At 43.7% G+C, this 17,569-nt stretch overlaps 1 protein-coding gene across 2 annotated transcripts; it reads right to left on the reverse strand.

Moving 5' to 3' along the window:
* Nucleotides 1–7,702: 7,702 nt before the first annotated feature.
* TAC1 (tachykinin precursor 1) lies at nucleotides 7,703–13,972 on the reverse strand. 2 transcript variants are annotated; one of them, XM_027749202.2, is made up of 6 exons: nucleotides 13,899–13,972; nucleotides 13,068–13,205; nucleotides 12,858–12,954; nucleotides 12,223–12,246; nucleotides 10,513–10,566; nucleotides 7,703–8,332 (listed from the first exon to the last, which is right to left on the reverse strand). In XM_027749202.2, the coding sequence occupies exons 2-6, from the start codon at nucleotides 13,188–13,190 to the stop codon at nucleotides 8,283–8,285; spliced, it is 348 nt and encodes a 115-aa protein (XP_027605003.1). In that variant the 5' UTR covers nucleotides 13,191–13,205; nucleotides 13,899–13,972; the 3' UTR covers nucleotides 7,703–8,282. The 2 variants fall into 2 exon arrangements, with proteins under 2 accessions (XP_027605003.1, XP_027605004.1); XM_027749203.2 differs by lacking the exon at nucleotides 10,513–10,566.
* Between the last annotated feature and the right edge of the window lie 3,597 nt (nucleotides 13,973–17,569).

Raw genomic sequence — 17,569 nt, forward strand, 5'->3', positions numbered from 1 at the left:
AAAATGTTTTTTAATTGATCTTGCTCAAGATGTTGTGCAGAGCTTCTCATGCTGGTGCTGCAGGTAAGAAGGCAGCTGAAAGTTGAACTGCATTAGTATTGAGGACATTGAGTATTCAATTTAGAGGTAATTCAAACCCAGTTATATTAAAAATTAATAATGTGACTTGGAACCCGTATACAATGTCAGTTCTAGGGAATATGGAAGATAATTCCCAGGCTAGGGGATAAGCAATGTTAATTTTACCTCTGAAGTTGTTAGGCTTTTTTTTTTTATTTTCTTCCTTTTTAACATGTGGATCACAGAATTTCAGATAGTCCTACAGAGAGAACGCTATGTTAGAATCAGAAAGATTTGGGTTGGAAGGGACCTTAAAGATCATCTAGTTCCAACGCCCCTGCCATGGGCAGGGACACCTTCCACTAGACCAGGATGCTTAAAGTCCCATCTAACGTGGTCTTGAATGTTTCCGGGGACAGGGCATTTGCAGCTTCCCTGGGCAACATGTTCCAGTGCCTTACCACCCTCACTGTAAAGAATTTCTTCCTTTAATCTAAATCTATCCTCTCTCAGTTTAAAGCCATTACGCTGTGTCCTATCACTAAACGTCCTAGTAAATATCCCTCTCCAGCTCTCTTGTTGGCCCCCTGTGTATACTGGAAGGTGCTATAAGGTCTCTCTTCTCTTTTACAGGCATAACAACCACAGCTCTCTTAGGCTGTTTTCATAGAAGTGCTCCAGCACAGATGATCCTCTGATCATCTTTGTGGCCTCCTCAAGACTCTCTCCAATTGGTCCACATCCTTCTTATTTTGGGGGCCCCAGAACTGGATGCAGCACCCTAGATGGGGCCTCACCAAAGTAGAGTAGAGGGGGAATCACCTCCCTTGACCTGATGGTCACACTGCTTTTGGTGCAGCCCAGGATATAGATGGTTTTCTGGGCTGTGAGTGCACATTGCCAGGTCATGTTGAGCTTCTCATTCACCAACATCCCCAAGTCTTTCATCCCAGGGGTATTCTCAATCCGTTCTCTGCCCAGTCTGTATTTGTGCTGACCCATGTGCCTTTTTGAACTCCATGAAGTTCACATGGACTCACCTCTGAAGCCTACTAGAAAGTTTTACAGATGCACATCAGAAGGGTTTAAGGCCTCTTTTCTCTCAGCAGCAGACTCCATATACCTGAGCATCTAGACTTGAACCCTGTCAGAAAAAAGCATCACCCAGTCATCATCAGTGGTGTAATGACAATGGAGAGCTGGCTGTCCAATCTGACACACAACCCCTTGCCTACTCCACGCTTGCTCTGAGGCAGGTCTTCTGCCTTTTGTTGTTTTTGGTACAGGGTGCTTATGAATTTTCACCAAGAAGAAGATAGAGTAATTGGGTCCAAAATAGTCCTTTAGAAAATTATAATCCTAGGTAAATAAAATTATTGGAACTGACCTCAATTCTTACACCATAATCAACTTGCAGAGGCCAAGAGGAGACTACAATGATCTGGTTGCAAAAGCAGCCTTCCTGCTACGATTGAGGATAGAAGTAGTTGTCTATATTAATAAACTGCCCAAAACAACATCTCAGCCTTGGCCATATTGATCAACATAACTGGTCTACTCTGGCCTCCAATCGGGAGGTCTGGAGACACACCATCTATAACGCTGCTGATGCCTTTGAGAACGCATGCAGGATCACTCTCGAGGAGAAAAGACAACGCAGAAAGAATTGTGTCTTGCAGAATATACCACCTAAGGAGTCTTTCTGCTGTGCCTTTTGCAGTCGGATGTGTCTATCTCGTATTGGCCTTTTTAGCCACCAGCGCACTTGTAACAAATGTGAGTAGAGCCCTTCCCAAATCTTTGTTCCAAAGCCTAGCCATGATTACTTAACATCTCTCACCACTGCTCTTGAAGACTGCCTTTAACACCTGGGGCAAAATGTATATTAATACAAATTACTTTTGATTAAAACCATTATTATTTTAGCACAAAAAGGAAGGGGGTGGTAGAAAGGAATGTTCTCTTTTTAAATATTTAAATACTCATTATACCAAAAGGATACAAATTACTGGCTGACTGACAACTTGCTAATAATAGCTTAAAAATGCAAATAGAACTATTATCTCAATTGACACTAATTGGAACTCCTTTGGCAGCCTGGGAGGGCAGGGCAGGAAGGTTTGATTGTTTCCTAGAGCTGGAATTGGGTTGGCAAGGAAGTGTGGGGAAGATGTGCTGTGGATAAACAGGTTGCTATCTGCAGACATCAGAATTCATTATGTTATATTTCAAGAAACTGTTCTGAAGTGCTGTCTTGTGCCTATGTACAATATTGGTGATGACTGCTGGTGCCCTGGGCTGGTCTCACTCATGCTCACATGATGCAGGCCTTGCCTGGGCTGAATTGACGCAATGGGAATCCAAGCTGCAAATGCTCAGGTCTCACAAAACAACTCTTACATCTTTTGGGAATCATAAAAATTCACTGCTTTAAAATTCACTGAATTATAAACACTTTTTAAATGCAGTCTTAGAGTAGCTACACCATATGTATATATTCCTTCAGTAATTAATGTGTATATTCTCCAAGCAAAATTTGCTTCCAGAGGGTATTGCTTGAATTTTAATGCTTTGGTGCACAGAAATACAATATGCCTATTGTTGTCTGAGTGTTATAACAGTGAAAATAAAATGCACTTCTATGTGCCAAAATTGAATGTCTGTGATTAAAGGTTTCTTCTGTTACCCAGCTAGATGTTTTCAATGCAAACTAGTTCATGTAGAAAACAATGTTAAAATTATATCAGCATATATTGGCACTGAGGCACTCAAGCTCTAGTTGAGAATATATAGCATGAATTTATGCAGCTCTTTACCTGCTCCACACAATTCTGCCCTCTCTTGCCTTCAGATGGTGTCTCTAATGTTAACATAATGCTTAACATATGATTGGAACTTGATGATCTTATGGGTCTTTTATGATGTGTTGGTGCACATCTTATACCTCTTAAATCTCTTACAGCTACGCTTCTGAAATAAGTGTGAGAAATGGTTTAGATAGGAAAAGAAAGGCTTTTTTTTTTTTTTTAATTTGCAGGAGTTTTTGTAAACATTCAGTGTTCTCTTTTGTAATTTCCTAAATTTCTTTGCACTTAGGTAGCACCTTGCAGAAGTGACTGGTTAGGTACAGGGTGTGCATTGCATTTCTAGCTCAACCGCTGTAGTTACCTCTTGCCAAGCCATCTCACCTTGACCTCCCTCCAGGCTTCTGGGAGAGCATGAAGCACCATGACAGATGAAGTGTTTTGTTGTTTAACAGTCTGTTCACATTTCATTTCTTCTATATGCAGTAAGTGGTGACCTTGTTTAATTTGGAGATGGATGAGAAAAGAAGAGGTGGTTTGTTGCACACGCTCTGCATACCTCTCTTTAAAAAGGAGTTTCTGAGCTGATGAGTTGCTCTTTTATTCTGGTGGAAACCAGATATCTATCAGAGGTGGAGCAGTGATAATTTTGAATTAATATCATAATGAATTTCATACAGCTTCTCCCGTTGACAAATGTTTTAGTCTATGCTCTGTCAGTACCATTAAAAGAATAATGCAAAGAGTGTGTTGGTCTTTCCTGAAAGATGTTGTTTGCAGATATTTGTACACTTGCTAGCAGTGAAAACAAATTTAAAAAATCCCTACTCTTCCAGTAAAGACTATTTTCTGCAAAGGTGAGTGAGTTATTTTGGAGATATATGAGGACATTCGAGTGTATCTGGAACAGCAGGTGGCTGCATCCTGACACAGTACAACTCCAGGGAAGCAGCTGCTGTGTGCTTTTGTCCTGTCACCCTGGGAGATGTTTGCTAATGCAGTCTGTGATATGCTGGCTAAGGGAACTGTTTGGGCTCATCAGAAGAAAATTTCGTCATTACCAAAGTTTGCACTGGGACTTGCTCGATATCTCTTAATGCTAAAGCCACTATCTAAGCCATAGTTTAAGAGACATAGTTTAAGGGACAAAGTCTGTATTTAAATAATGGCTCTTGGTAGCTCTGAAGGAGCTGCTACTGACATACTCTGAATAAACAGCATTTTAAAGAATCACTTTAATGATTTACAAAAACCTCTTGATGTTGTTCTGCTCGCTAGAGGGGGGCTGGATTCCTGCCAGATCTCTGTGCCTAAACATTTCCAGATTCTTCCTTTTCTTTTGGTTAAGATAATGATGAAAATCTCCAGCTTCCTGATGTGAGTACAGCGAAGGATTTGCAAGTGCTGCAGAACCTGAGCTCCCCTGGTGAGATGCATACGGTGGAACCAAACCCCCCTCTCAGCTCCCCAGTTCATGGACCGGGTATGTGTGCCATGGCTCTGGCTTCCCAGGGTAAGTTTGGCTGCAGCCTGCACCAGGGATGGCCAGTCTCCATGCAACAGCAGAGAGATGGAGATGCTGGATGGAGATTATGTCCTCTGGGTCATGCTTGGGCAAGGCAGGCTGCCGAGATCTTGACTTTGGCATCCCCATCCAAGGGAAGTGAAGTTTCTGTGTGTGAGGGAGATAGTGCCTACCAGAAGAGCAGCCACTTGTCAGGATGCAGACGAATTATGTGTTTCTGAGGGAAAAAAAAAACAAAAAGGGGGCTGAGTATGTTGGAGGTGGACTGTTACATCAAACTGCCTGTAGCACCTCCCCAGTGGTGACCATTACCAGCATCACCCTGAGTTCACTCTTCGTGCTGATTTCCTAGGAAGATTTTTATTGCTTTATTTAAAGCTCACTTGCATTTTGCTGACAGATGCCCTTGCTGCAGTGTTATTGATTAGCTTTTGCAGCCTGAAGGGTGTCAGACTGTTGCCATCAGAAAGAGCTAAGTCTGTGTCACAGTCGTGGCTGGCTGTTGTAGAGACAACGGGGGATTTAGTGAAAGCCTCTCCAAAACCTGCAATGGCTCTGGAAAGATGGCCCTGCCCAGCAATTGAAAGCATAAGTAGCCCAGTGGCCCAGGGCTGCAAACAATGCTGTCCAATACATAAAAGTGTTTAAAAGCTGAAGAAGCCTTAAAAGGGAGATTAAAGACCATGGAAATTATTTAGAAGTCCCTTTGAATTACTCAGTAATGTATAGACTATATTGCTTAAGACTAAAGGCAGATAAAAGATATAAGAATAAGAATTCCTGTGTGAGTCTCCAGGATCCCTGGATGCCTGTGAGGACAAATGTTCGGAGTGAGCCCATGGTAGGGACTGGTAGCTGCTGAGCTGGATGCTTGCAGATGTGTTGTTTGTGCATCTCCACATCTGCCCTAGGCCTGCTGGGCAGGCACAGCCCCACAGCTCCAACATGGCACAGCTTGACCAAGCAGTCCCTGCCAGCACTGAAATGTGATGAAGGGCTTTTTTTGTATTGTTGGTAGAGTCAGTTGGAACGTTTCAGACAGTGCCTTTTGGTGTATTTGCTTTATTTCTAAGTTGGAATAGATATCTATACAAACATATAAAACAATGCCAATTTTAACCTTACTGTTCAAAACCCAAATTAGCACAAATCTGACATTATTTTACCACCAGAAATTAAAATGAGTTGTTTCCAAATGCCAGATTAAAACCACTGATCAGAATGACAAGTAAAAGGAGACTGCTTTGGTGCCAGAGGCTCAGCCTTGGCAGTGGAACAATGGTAGTAGTGCCATGACACGCTTGAGGGAAGGGATGCCACCAATAACAATTTTTACAGGCACAGGGAATGAGCCTGTGTGAACTTCATGAAATTCAACAAGGCCAAGTGCAAGGTCAGGGCAATTCCAAGCACAAATACAAGCTGGGCAGAGAATGGATTGAGAGCATTCCTGAGGAAAAGGATTTGGGGTTGTTTGTAGATGTGAAACAACATGATGCAGCTCATAGCCCAGAAAGACAACCACACCCTGAGCTGCATCAAAAGCAGTGTGGGCAGCAGATTGAGGGAGGTGATTCTGTCTCTCTGTTCTACTCTGGTGAGACCCCACCTGGAGAACCGTGTCCAGCTCTGGGGTCCCCAGCACAGGAAGGGCATGGATCTGTTGGAATGAGTGCAGAAGAGGGCCATGAAGATGATCAGATATTTGAACTGAAAGAGGGTAGATTTAGATTGGTTGTAAGGAAGGAAATCTTTTCAATGAGGGTGGTGAGACTCTGCAACAGGTTGCCCAGAGAAGTTGTGTCTGTCTCATCCCTGAAAGTGTTCAGTGTCAGTTTGGTTGGAGCTCTGAGCAAACTCATCTAATGAAAGATGTCCTTGCCAATGGCAGAGGGTTGGACTAGGTGATCTTTAAAGGTACCTTCCAACCCAAACCATCTATGTTTTTTCCAGAAAAGTCAGTCCTATCTATTTACTGGATGCTGTTAAATAGTACTTGTGCTGTCCTGCAAACGTTTAAAGCCCACTCTCTGTGGCTTTCTCTGGATGCAAATATGTTTGCAGTGGTTGCCTCTGCGAGGAAGTTCGTGAGATGTGCAAGCTGCAGGGAGTGAACAGTGGAGCTTTCGCTTTACTCTCTGCATCTCACAATTCAGTGCACTTGGGCTGTGAGCTCTGGGAGCACTGTAGGCTCCCAGGGTAGAAGAACAGCATTTTAAATTTTTTTCTCTTTTTTTTTTAAATTTTGTTTTTCACTAAGCATTATTCAACATCCATTTCCACAGTCCTTCTGCCATGTTGTTAGTCAGTTAGCTTCCCCTCCTCACATACAGAAGTTTATTAGTTTGAAAATTAGCGCTGGCAAGATGAAGAACTGGCAGAGTACCAGTACAACCACTCTCACATGAGTGTGGTCCCTGTTCAGTTTTCCTACCATACACCCCCCCACCTAGCTAGATTGCCTCCTGCTTAGCTGAAAGTGGGATCTGTTTTAAGCATGGGCAGGCTTAGGTGCTGCTTCTAACCTAGCAGGAGAGAAGTCCTGCACCCACCCGCTTGTAATGGGGGCAGTTCTGCTGATGCCTTAGGTAGCCTTGAAAATGGAGGTTGTTGAGTTCACTTCCAAAATGGAAAAAAAAAACCAGTGAATCCCTTTGTATTACTTATTACTTGGTTTGTATATACTGCCTGCTTTCATTGCTGATTCATCTGCGATGAAAGCTCACATCATAGCATCAAATGGAGAAGTATAGCTTTTAGCAGGGGGAAAGAAGATAGATCTCCAGATGCCCTGGCATCTGGTGAGATGTATGTAGCATTTCAGGACTGTCCTGCTTATATAGTAACCAGAGAGTTTAATTAAAAAGATAATTACACTCACTTTTTTTTTCGCTTATATTGCATGGATTCAAGTCAACAGGGGCTTTTATTGTGAATCTGAGGGCTAGAATTTATTAAAAGCTTAGCTTTCAAATAATAAACCTACAATACTGGATGAATTCCACAGCAAATTATTCCACTTGGAGCTGGGGGGTACACCACGCCCTTTTCATTCAGACAACATGCTTCTTGATTTCCATCAGGTTAAGGATGGATGGCACCTTGTGTGACCTGGAGCAATCTCAGGAATTCCTGTCTTCCAGTAGCATATCCTCCAAACATTCACCAAACACACATGAGGAAGCTCACAGCCTCCCTGCAAAAAGAAACCATTAATTTGATATTTCTTTCCAGTCTCAGACCACTCTTGCTTGGATCTAAATCTCGTTCCAGAGCAACGTGGGAAATAACTCCATTACTATCACCAAAAGAATTATGTTGCAAAAGCCCCAGAGTAGTTTTTATTTAAAATGTTACTGTCATAAAATTCCAGACTATGAAATGAAGACCTTGGATTCCCATTCAAACATTACCCACCCCCTTTTTAAAATATATAGATACATAGTCACAGAACATAAAACATGCTGTAATGATACAAATATATTTTTTGATACAGAAATTACAGTACATTATAAACATGAAAACAAATTGAGGCACTAGACTGAACATCAGCTCTGTTCTGCACTGGCTGTGAAGCTGATAGACTCGCTTTCAACGAACAAAAGAATATTTGCTTGGTTTAGTAAACATAACTTTATGGGTCATATCAAATGATGTGCTTTGTTGTGAGACATCACCAGGGTTGCTGGTCCTTTCAGAACCACAACACACCTACACAACATGTATCACTGCCACAATATGAAAAATAATAATTTTATTGAATGTACAACTCAAAAAAACCCAAACCCCATCAGTTGTTAAATAAATAATTATTCCATACAGTGGTTAGTTTATATTACACTGCATTGGCCATCAGAACAAATGAAGTTTAGTAAATAATGCGCAGGAATGTCTCATTTACGCCTCCGTTCATAATTCTGTGCTATGCTCCCTTCAGAGGACCCTGCAAAAAATGAAGCAGAATGAAGCACACAGTGCAGCCTTGCATAAACCCCTGCAAGCACAAGAAATGTCAGAGACCTGCAGCCAGCTGGGTCACTGCTGGACCTCAGTGGCATATTTGGAAGAGAGGCGAGGCCTCCCTGCCCAACCCTGAGCTGCTTTGATTTGGTTTAACCTCTCAGACTCCTGGAGGCTGAAGGTCTGAGCAGTGTTTTCTACCTATCGTCTGTTGAGCTGCTTGAAGTACCATTAATTCAGAGCCCATTTACCTCCCAGTAATCCATCTAATTTATGGGATCTTAGCATTCAGGTCAATTTGTGGGTAGAGGCTTTCTGCATGGACATGTCCACCTTTGTTCCTGCACAGTCAGCTCTTCGTCAGGTTTAAACCCTCCCTGTCCCCAAGCCCTGCACACAGGGTTAACTTTTACTAAAGACTATGGCAGAAACCAAGCTCCTCAGATTGACTCAGACTTCCTGTGGACTAGCTGCAGCCTAAAATAGTCTTCAGTAACGTATTTTGTGTTTAGTAGTGGTAGATCTCTCCTTCTTGCTCTTTTAAAATGAGAGTGAACCCCAGAGAGCCCCTCTTGGTCAGGCCTGTCCCCAAAACAGGGACTGAGACATCAGCATCCAGTACCCTGCTTTGTCACACAAGACTTTAAATCAGCACCCCACTCACACCCAGCAAGACAGCGTAAACTCCTGCACATTGCCAGAGTTCTCAGGGGCTTTCTGCAGAAGAAAACCATAGCACCAGGTAAAGATCCTGCCCAGTTAAACATTTTCCAGTAGGGAAAAATAAGGATAGTCCTAACGCTTACTATTCCTGATCTTGCTCTGATTACACAGTCCTTAGGGGAAGCAACTTCTTACCATTTCCCTCCCAATGAATCAGGCAGAAAAGCAGTGAATTCTAGTTTAACCTGTCAGGCAGGTATTACATAGCCCAACAGGGTAAAACTTCATTATTCGCCTTTGTTAGAAATACCACATAATAGTAGCCTGACTACTAGCAATTTGAAATTAGGGCAACAAAATCTTTACATTTTTTAAAACATTTGCTGTACTTTATATTCTCATATTAATGTAAATGTAATCCCAGTGGAAACCAAACCCACTTTATTACTTCCAGGCTATTTACTTTTGTGATAGCAGATATATTTACAGGTATCGTGCATTTAACAGCTATTGCCACCACAGATAAAATTGTATAAAATTATTCATGATACATAGCAATTTGTAAAATGATGCAGAGAGCAATATTGCTAGTTTTAAACGGGGTTTAATTGAAAATAAAAGTTACTGACAACCATAATTGCAGAATGTAGATCACAGCATGTATCCACATAATATAAAGGTGTCAGCTAGTAATTTAACTTTTATCATCCATTTAACAAAACAGTGGGAACTATTTCAGAGATGTGAAATATATATTAGGGGTTTTATTTTTTTAATTCCCATTCTGGAGAATCAACTGATACTTTAGTTCACACTGAGGGATTTCCTCAGTACAACCCTATAGCACAGGGAAGGTAGAGCTACAGGCAATTTGCAGATACCCACAGGGGTTCTGCACATTAGAGGAGAGGAGAATCCTGCCCCATACGGATGCTATGGAAAATAATACAAATTCTCAGTATCCGCTCAAAGCTTAAAATGCTTTGGGTGAAGTGAAAAGCTGGAAGAGGCTGGGAATGTTTAACAGCTTGATCTGCAGAATGAGATGCTGTTCTTCCACCTTCTGCTCCAGGTTTTAGGAATAATGATCTCCAGAGACAATGAGGATATTCCTTTACCCGATGAGGTCTGGATTTGGACCACAAATGTAAATGAACTTTACATTTTCAGACTCTGAATTTTTCTTGGCATGTCCGTAAAATTTAGATTTTTTTTCTTTGGGGACCAGCAGAACATGCAAGGACAGGGCAGTAATGAAAGTGTCCTGGAGACTTTTACCTGAGCTCTCCTGCAGCTCAGACCAGCCTGACTAGCTCAAGAACTGGAGTAAAGCAAACCCTGAAATATCTTGGGTAACAAAGAAAATCCTGGGTCTTTTTCAGAGAACTCTGAGTCTACACTACATAAACACTGCTTCTTCCATCCGCTGGGAGAGAACAAAGAGGCAACGGAATGAAGAGGCTGTATATCACCAAGTATCAGATTTAGTCATATACATACCAGAATTTAAAGATCTTTTGCCCATAAGTCCAACAAAGGAGTCTGTTTTATGCCCTGAAAAAATATATTTAGGGGTGTTTTAATACATTTTAACTAGGCAGGCTTCTAAGATAACGTGTTTTAGCGAGGAAGGAAGATAGGCTCCAAAACTGTTTATCTCACAGACCAGTTGTTCACATCCCTCTCAGACAACAAAAAATAAACATCAGCCTGACTAATCAGACTGCAGGTTAGACCAAGGCACAGGCCAGTTAGTGGACATCTTCTCATTAGTTTAGACAGACTCTTCGTTTTGCGGATTTGTTTCTTTAAGTATAATGGAAAAACAATGACCACTAAAGGATTCTTATTTCTCTCCCAGTACAATTCCTACCGATTTGAGAAAATGCACAAGAAGGCAGTGTCTTGGTATAGCCTGCATCTGTGTGAGGCATCTCTTCTATCTGTTGTCGTTTTATTTCTGTAACGTGGAAGAAAAATCTCCCTCAGAGGTCAGGCAGAGCCCTTACTGGAGAGGAAGCCAATGGGACTCTATGTCTGGACACGTCTGAGCTAGACAGTCTGGCTTTGTATTTGGAATATTTATGAGTTCAGGTATTACCTTCCTGTCCCATTAGTACTTCTCAAGGCACTGGATGTGCAGAGGATAAATTACTCCAAGTTTTGGCCTACAGCATATATCAAGATATAGTAGCTATAGTTTCAGATAAAGAAGAATGGCTCATTTTCATTCCTTATCTAAACTGACTTTTGAGGTAAACTTAGAAATTTCTCTTTGGAAAGAATTTTGCTTGGCTAATTCATCTACAAAACAAGATCCTCAGACCTCACATGTATTAATTCAATCTGAAGCAGTTTCAGAAATCTATAATTTTTTTTACTTTTGTCAGCAGGTTATTTGGCATGAGCTTTGTATCAAAGTGTTTATTGGTCTTCAGAGACATAACCCTAGTGAAAGCATCTTATGGATAACAGAACACTGGGACAGTTGTTGATCTCTGTGGACAGAGGAGGTGTCACAGAATACAAGATCATTTTTACTTACTAAAAGTCTTCCATCTTCTGTTTAAACATCTTCAGATAAATTCAGAGAATAAAACTGTCACTGCACAGAACAAAGTAACACCACAGTGCTGATACCATCTCCTGCTTGGTGTTACACAGAAGCAGAGCAAAGCACACTATTAATGGGGCAAGATAGGCTTGTTCATATGGCAGCACATCATCAATCAGCCCCTACTGTGAGCACGGATCTGATTCCCAGCCAGACAATGCTGAGAGCACAGATACAGCATCTCGCATGTGAGGACATGGGCTCTCCTGTGAAAGCATTCTTGGGGATTTGGAAATTCAATACTCTAATTTTCCAGATTTTGTCATCTTAATTGCTCCTCTCTGAGTCTGGCAGTAAGCCTGCCTTGACTATAAGAAAGGCTTACAAAATTCCCCCCCTAGGGAAATAAGTGAGAGCTGCAACATCCGCACATTAATATGGATTGAAATTTCAAAGCTTGCGGCAGCTCAGATGAGATACAGGCTCACAGCGGCACTGGGGTGGAGGTTTCAATCCTTTAACAGAACATTTCTTCACCAGAAGTGCTGCCATTCCTTGGCTGAAACCAGTCATCTTCTAACTAATCCCGTCAAACACACTATTCCCTATTTAATATCTTCTAATAATTACTTATTTGCATTTTTTTTTAAACTTACTTTTGTGAGAGATCTGGCCGTATCCTGATTGGAAGAGAAAAGGAAGAGAAAAAGCGGAAAAAAGAGTTGTCGTAAAAGGATTGGCATACACATATGATACTACTGCAATGTTTTGAAAAATCAAATACAAAAACTACCCTACGCATATTCCACTTAAGGGAAATTAAAGTGATGGTTTACAACTGCATTTCTCTTCGAAGAGACTGCAAAAACTGGTTTTAGCTAAGCCCACATAATTTAGATCAGTTTAGCTCCAGTTTCTTAGATCAATTCTTGGATCAGTAAACATGGCAATAATTGTACACAGAACAGATTTCCCTACATGGGCAATTCAGTAGCATGTATGAATTATCCCATGAATCGTCATGATATTCCTCACCGGGATTTGCGTGCTGTAATTGGTGCGCATTTGGCACTTTAATGTGAAGCCCTCTCTTTTCCAACTGGTGAGTTTATCTGATACAAAACTTGAAATAAACTATCAAACAAAAAACCCCAAACACCCCACATGGCAGCTTTTGAAAAAGACGTAACACACTAAACCCGAGCGACAACCGCTGTGGAGTTTGGGGAGGCACTAGGAGAAGGGGCGAGTGGAGAGGCGTGAGCAGCAGCCGGCCCCCCACCCCGCTCACCGGCATCCCGCTTGCCCATGAGGCCGAAGAACTGCTGGGGCCGGGGTCTCCGGGCCATCCTCTGCAGGAAGTGCTCCAGGGGCAGCGGCAGCTCCTCCTGCGGGGCGACAGCGGGCGGCGCTCAGCGCAGACCCTCCACCCCGTTTTGCCCAGGCAGTGCCCGGCACCGAGCCCCTCGCTTCCGCACCCCGCGGGGCCGCCGGGGCTCACCTTCGCCTGATCACTGTCGGACCAGTCGGACCAGTAGCTGAGGTCGTCGGTGGCTCCCATCTCCTCGGCCAGCGCCTGCGCCGAGGCCAGGAGGAGCACGGCGAAAGCCAGCGGGAGCCTCATCGCCGCCTCGACGTCCTGCGGGGGCAGAGGTTGGAGCACCGGCACCCCGAGCCCCGGCGGAGCGAGCACGCACAGCCCTGCACACACACTCACAGCTGCCTCCGGGGCACACCTGGGGACGCGCTACCTCGCACGTATAGACTCCACAGGCGCCGAGTCACACCACCCTCCCTTCCCCCCGACTGCTACAGTCACCTCTGGACACCCGCACCCCACACATAATAGACTGGCACTCAGCTCGTGTGCACACCAGTGCACAGTCACACACACACAGGCAGAGGTACCCCTCCACACACGGACATAGAGGGTTATACATAAACACACCTTCACACGTCGAAGTACATCAGGTATTCACACCTTCTCACATAAATACACCCAGCCAGGTACATCCCCCTCATACACACACCCAGATACACATGCATCCACTTACAAACTCACACAAATAGCTACACACCTTAGATGCTCACACCTACGTAGGGATGCAGCTCTCTACACACACGCAGGTGTCCAGAGGTACACCCTCATTCCTTCACACATCAGGACAGGCACAAAAACATGCCGGCACATTCAGAGGCACACAAGCAGGTATAGGCACCCACCCCATAGAAGTACACACATACAGACCCCCCGCACCCACGCACACTCCTCACAACCATACGGACAAGCGCACCCTCACAGACACGGACGGACTCCCGGAGGCGCACGCACCGTCAGCAGCGCGGAGGGTGGGAAATGCTCTCCGAGCGCATTGGCCGGCCAGACGAGCGCTCCCCACTTTATATACCTGGAGACGGGGAGGGCCGAGGCAACCTCATTTGCCTAAATGTAATTACCCCCGGTTTTGTGGTCCCAGCCCCGTGACAGCCCCCCCCCCGCCCCCCCGGGGCGAACAGCTCCCGCCCCCCTCTCCCGCTCCTGCGGGGTGCGCGGCGGCCGGGCGGCTTCTCCCCGACATTCCCCCACCACACTCCCTCCCGCTGCAGCTCCGCGCCCCCGGGGCCGCCCCGCACCGCCGGGGCGAGGGCGCGTCCCGGCGGCAGCTGCGGATGCGGGTGCGGACGCGGGATGAGGCTCTGGATGTGGATGCGAGATGCGGGCGCGGACCTAAGGCTGCGAATGCCGCTTTTCACTTCTGCCCCCCCGCCCCGGTCCCCCAGGGCAGGGAGAGCTGCTCTCGCTGCGAGCGGCACCGCCGGGAGGGAGAGAGGGGCAGGAGCCCGGGGTGAGTGGAATGAGGGGAGCGAGCTGGCTCCCGTGCCCGGGCAAGTTCCTTCTCCCCAGGTCTGCCCTCCCTGTGCCACTGCTCGGGCGGCCCCGGCCCGCTGGGACCAGAATTGAGGAATGCACGAAACTGAGAAGCGCCTGGCTGAGTGACTGCACCCCAGGTCTGGCGTGTGCGTGCTTGCAGACGGGCTGCCGGCACAAGGCAGCAGGCTGGTACCGCTGGGCTGGCTGCTGTGACAGGCGAATGCCTTTACTGGAAATGAGCCAGTCTCTCTAGCAGCACATCCCTGCCTGCATCCTTCCCCTACGACAGGTTTACACTGCTGCTGGCATTTGGCTCATATAATTACTTAGGTTATCTTCCCTTTCATGATTGTTCCATCTTATTTCTCCAAGGTCAGCTGTGCATGAGGCTTCTCAGCTAACCTTGGTGGTCCCTCAGCCCCCATGTTATCATGGTGCACGGTACCACAGCCTAAATCATGCAGTCTGGGCAGAGTTAACAGTGTTTCTTTTGATAAAGAAGGGAGTACTCAGGAGCTGTAGTAAGCTCCTCCGTACCACACCTCTGCTTGCTCCAGGATGCTACCATTGAGGTGACAGTGGTAAATCTCCTCTCTTGTGGATCCAAGGAGGACTTGGGCCTTCGTTCTCTAAATAAAGGCATGATTAATACCAGACCTCTCTGTTAACCAGAAATGCTGCTCAGAACACAAAGTATTCCCAAGAGCACGGCCAGGAATGAGACTCTTCCAGATTCTGGAGGTGTCTACTCTTTGTCTATAGGACTGCACATAAATAAGAAAGATTGTGACCCAGTGAGCTGAGGGTTGCTCTAGTCAACAGGGGCTGCTTTGACAGGGTGGATGAGAAAAACGGTGGTTTGGAAAAGCCCAGTAAGGGACTTTGTGCAGTACCTGATGTGGGCACCTCAGCTGAGACCACAAGCGTGAGTGATGAGAATGCTTCTCATTCTGCCTGTCGAAAGTTGGCAGGAATGGCAATGTTTAGCAACTCTGGGAACCCAAACCGTCAGATTTTCATGCTGCAGCTTTGATAATTCCCTTTGATGTGTGAACTTTGAAAACTCTTGAAGGAAAGTTGTTTTCTTGTGGGTTTTTTCACTATGTTGTTTCTGTTAACTATAGTGACAATAGAGCAAAGGTCGTATATATCAAACTAGGCTTGCCAATCCTACAGATGTTGATGAAGCTCATGTCTCACAGAAATCCTGAGAACTCCCAACTTCCTGTGAAATCAATTTCTATCATCCAGGAGTCCACAGAAAGTTTTAACTAAAAGTCTCTGTTCTCTAATTCAACATTTCACCAAAATGGATATAATCATAACTTGACCTATGAAATTACAGGGATTTTCTTTTTTTGAGAGAGCAAGAGAAGAAAAATTAAAAAGGGGTTTGTTCTATTCTTCAGAAACTTTAATGAATTCAAGTAGTTTATCTAGACTTATTAGACTTATCTAATAGTTTTGTGGAAGAGAAAAACTGACTAATAGGTCAAGCTCACTTTTCTCTTTCTCAATTTCTAAAATAAATTGGCTGTTTAATCATTCTTAGACCTGCAATACCCAGATATTGCACTATGAACTTTTCAGGAAATGAGCAGATTTTATGGCTAATGAGCAAAGCTGATTCCTAGGAAGATTTTCTGAGTTCATTTTTTTTCATGTGGAAAGGAGATAAAAGACTCAAATAAGAAAGCAAGAGCTACACCTTGACCTGGAAGCAGCTGAAGCTACTACTTTTATGCTCCCCCGTCACTGCCCTAGGGATACACTAGAGCATGGTAAAATGTCCTTTGTACACAAAAAACAAACCACGGGTTTACCAAAACTGCCTCTTTCTCAGACTTGTTATATTAGCATATATCTATCTATGAGTAACCTTGTGAATAAATATGTGAGCTTGCATGTAGATACAAGGTGTCTGTGGTGAATATACTTGCTCTATCCATGCTCAGGGCACAGATCCCACCCTCCTGTTACAGTTAGACCATGTGATTTCTAACAACAGGGTGAAGAGTTTTGTTTACGAATCAAGAGATCATTAGACTCAAAGTAAACCAAATAGGGATTGACATTTCCTGTGAGGGTGACAAAGAAAGACACTTTTTGAGTTCTTATACAGATATTTCCCTAATCAAGGTTAGGAGCTGAACAAAAGGCACTTTTTGTAGCTTGAATCTCAACACTAATGGAAAACTATTCGGGAAGCAATTGCCTGCGAAACACACCTCAGAGAATTGTTTTTACAGTAGGCTTAATGTGATACCTCCTGTGTGATGATTCTTGTGAAATGTTTATTTGAATTTTATGATGATGTTTTGGTTTCCAGTAAAATGTCCGGTAGTTTAGTGGTAAGTCGCATTGGCTGCTACACTGTTATCAACAGCAAATGTACAATGGGAAAATAGCAAATTACATATGACTATGTAAGGTTTTGTGCAGAATGCAGGTCTGAATATTCTGAGTATGCACAATTTCAGAGCACTTGACATGAAAAGAATGCATCTGGTATTGTTCTTCAGCGGCCTTATGCTATACAATTACATGCTATGTATTTAAACCTAGACCCTAATTCTCATGTATTTTGAGATCTCTTCGTCACTTTACCAAGGAGCTACAAATAACAGACAGCCCGAGAACAGTTATTTTATATAACTTCAAAAAATTAGGGATGAGATGCAGTCTACCTAAGTACAGTGATCCTGCCTGTAAATATACCAGACCTCAGCTCTGTTTTCAATCATGGCAAGAAGACTGGAAATGTTCTTATCCAAAGATACAACTTTATAAACATTGGAAAGAGAGACCGTGATTGATGACCTCCTAAATTTTTCATAGATATGTGTCTCCAGGGTAAATAGAATGATTTTGATCACAGATGAGGGCTCTTTGTAACACAGCGATTTATTTTGGCACTGTAAGATCATTTATTGGCAAAGCATACGAGTGGCATTGGAAAAATTAGCAGAACTCACAGTAGCATCTTGATTTTCTAAGTTCAGACAGGTTATTGAATTAGTCTTTCACCTGTATTTTAATTTTTGCATGACAAGTTTGTAATCTTCAATTTTTCCTTTAATGAAGGTTTACATTTTCAGAGCATATGCTTGTACATATAAATGCATATGAAG

Source organism: Pipra filicauda, unplaced genomic scaffold (assembly GCF_003945595.2).
Source record: "Pipra filicauda isolate LSUMZ 115617 unplaced genomic scaffold, ASM394559v2 scaffold66_size7647185_pilon, whole genome shotgun sequence".
Taxonomy (NCBI): domain Eukaryota; kingdom Metazoa; phylum Chordata; class Aves; order Passeriformes; family Pipridae; genus Pipra; species Pipra filicauda.

What these genes read in the sequence shown, in the direction of transcription:
- TAC1 (XM_027749202.2), bottom strand. Translation starts at nt 13,190, where the DNA reads ATGAGGCTCCCGCTGGCTTTCGCCGTGCTCCTCCTGGCCTCGGCGCAG. An exon ending in CATGGGCAAGCGGGATGCCG is followed by an intron (nt 12,247 to 12,857) that starts GTGAGCGGGGTG and finishes TCTTCCAATCAG; the next exon opens with GATACGGCCAGATCTCTCAC. An exon ending in CGGCCAGATCTCTCACAAAA is followed by an intron (nt 10,567 to 12,222) that starts GTAAGTTTAAAA and finishes ATATTTTTTCAG; the next exon opens with GGCATAAAACAGACTCCTTT.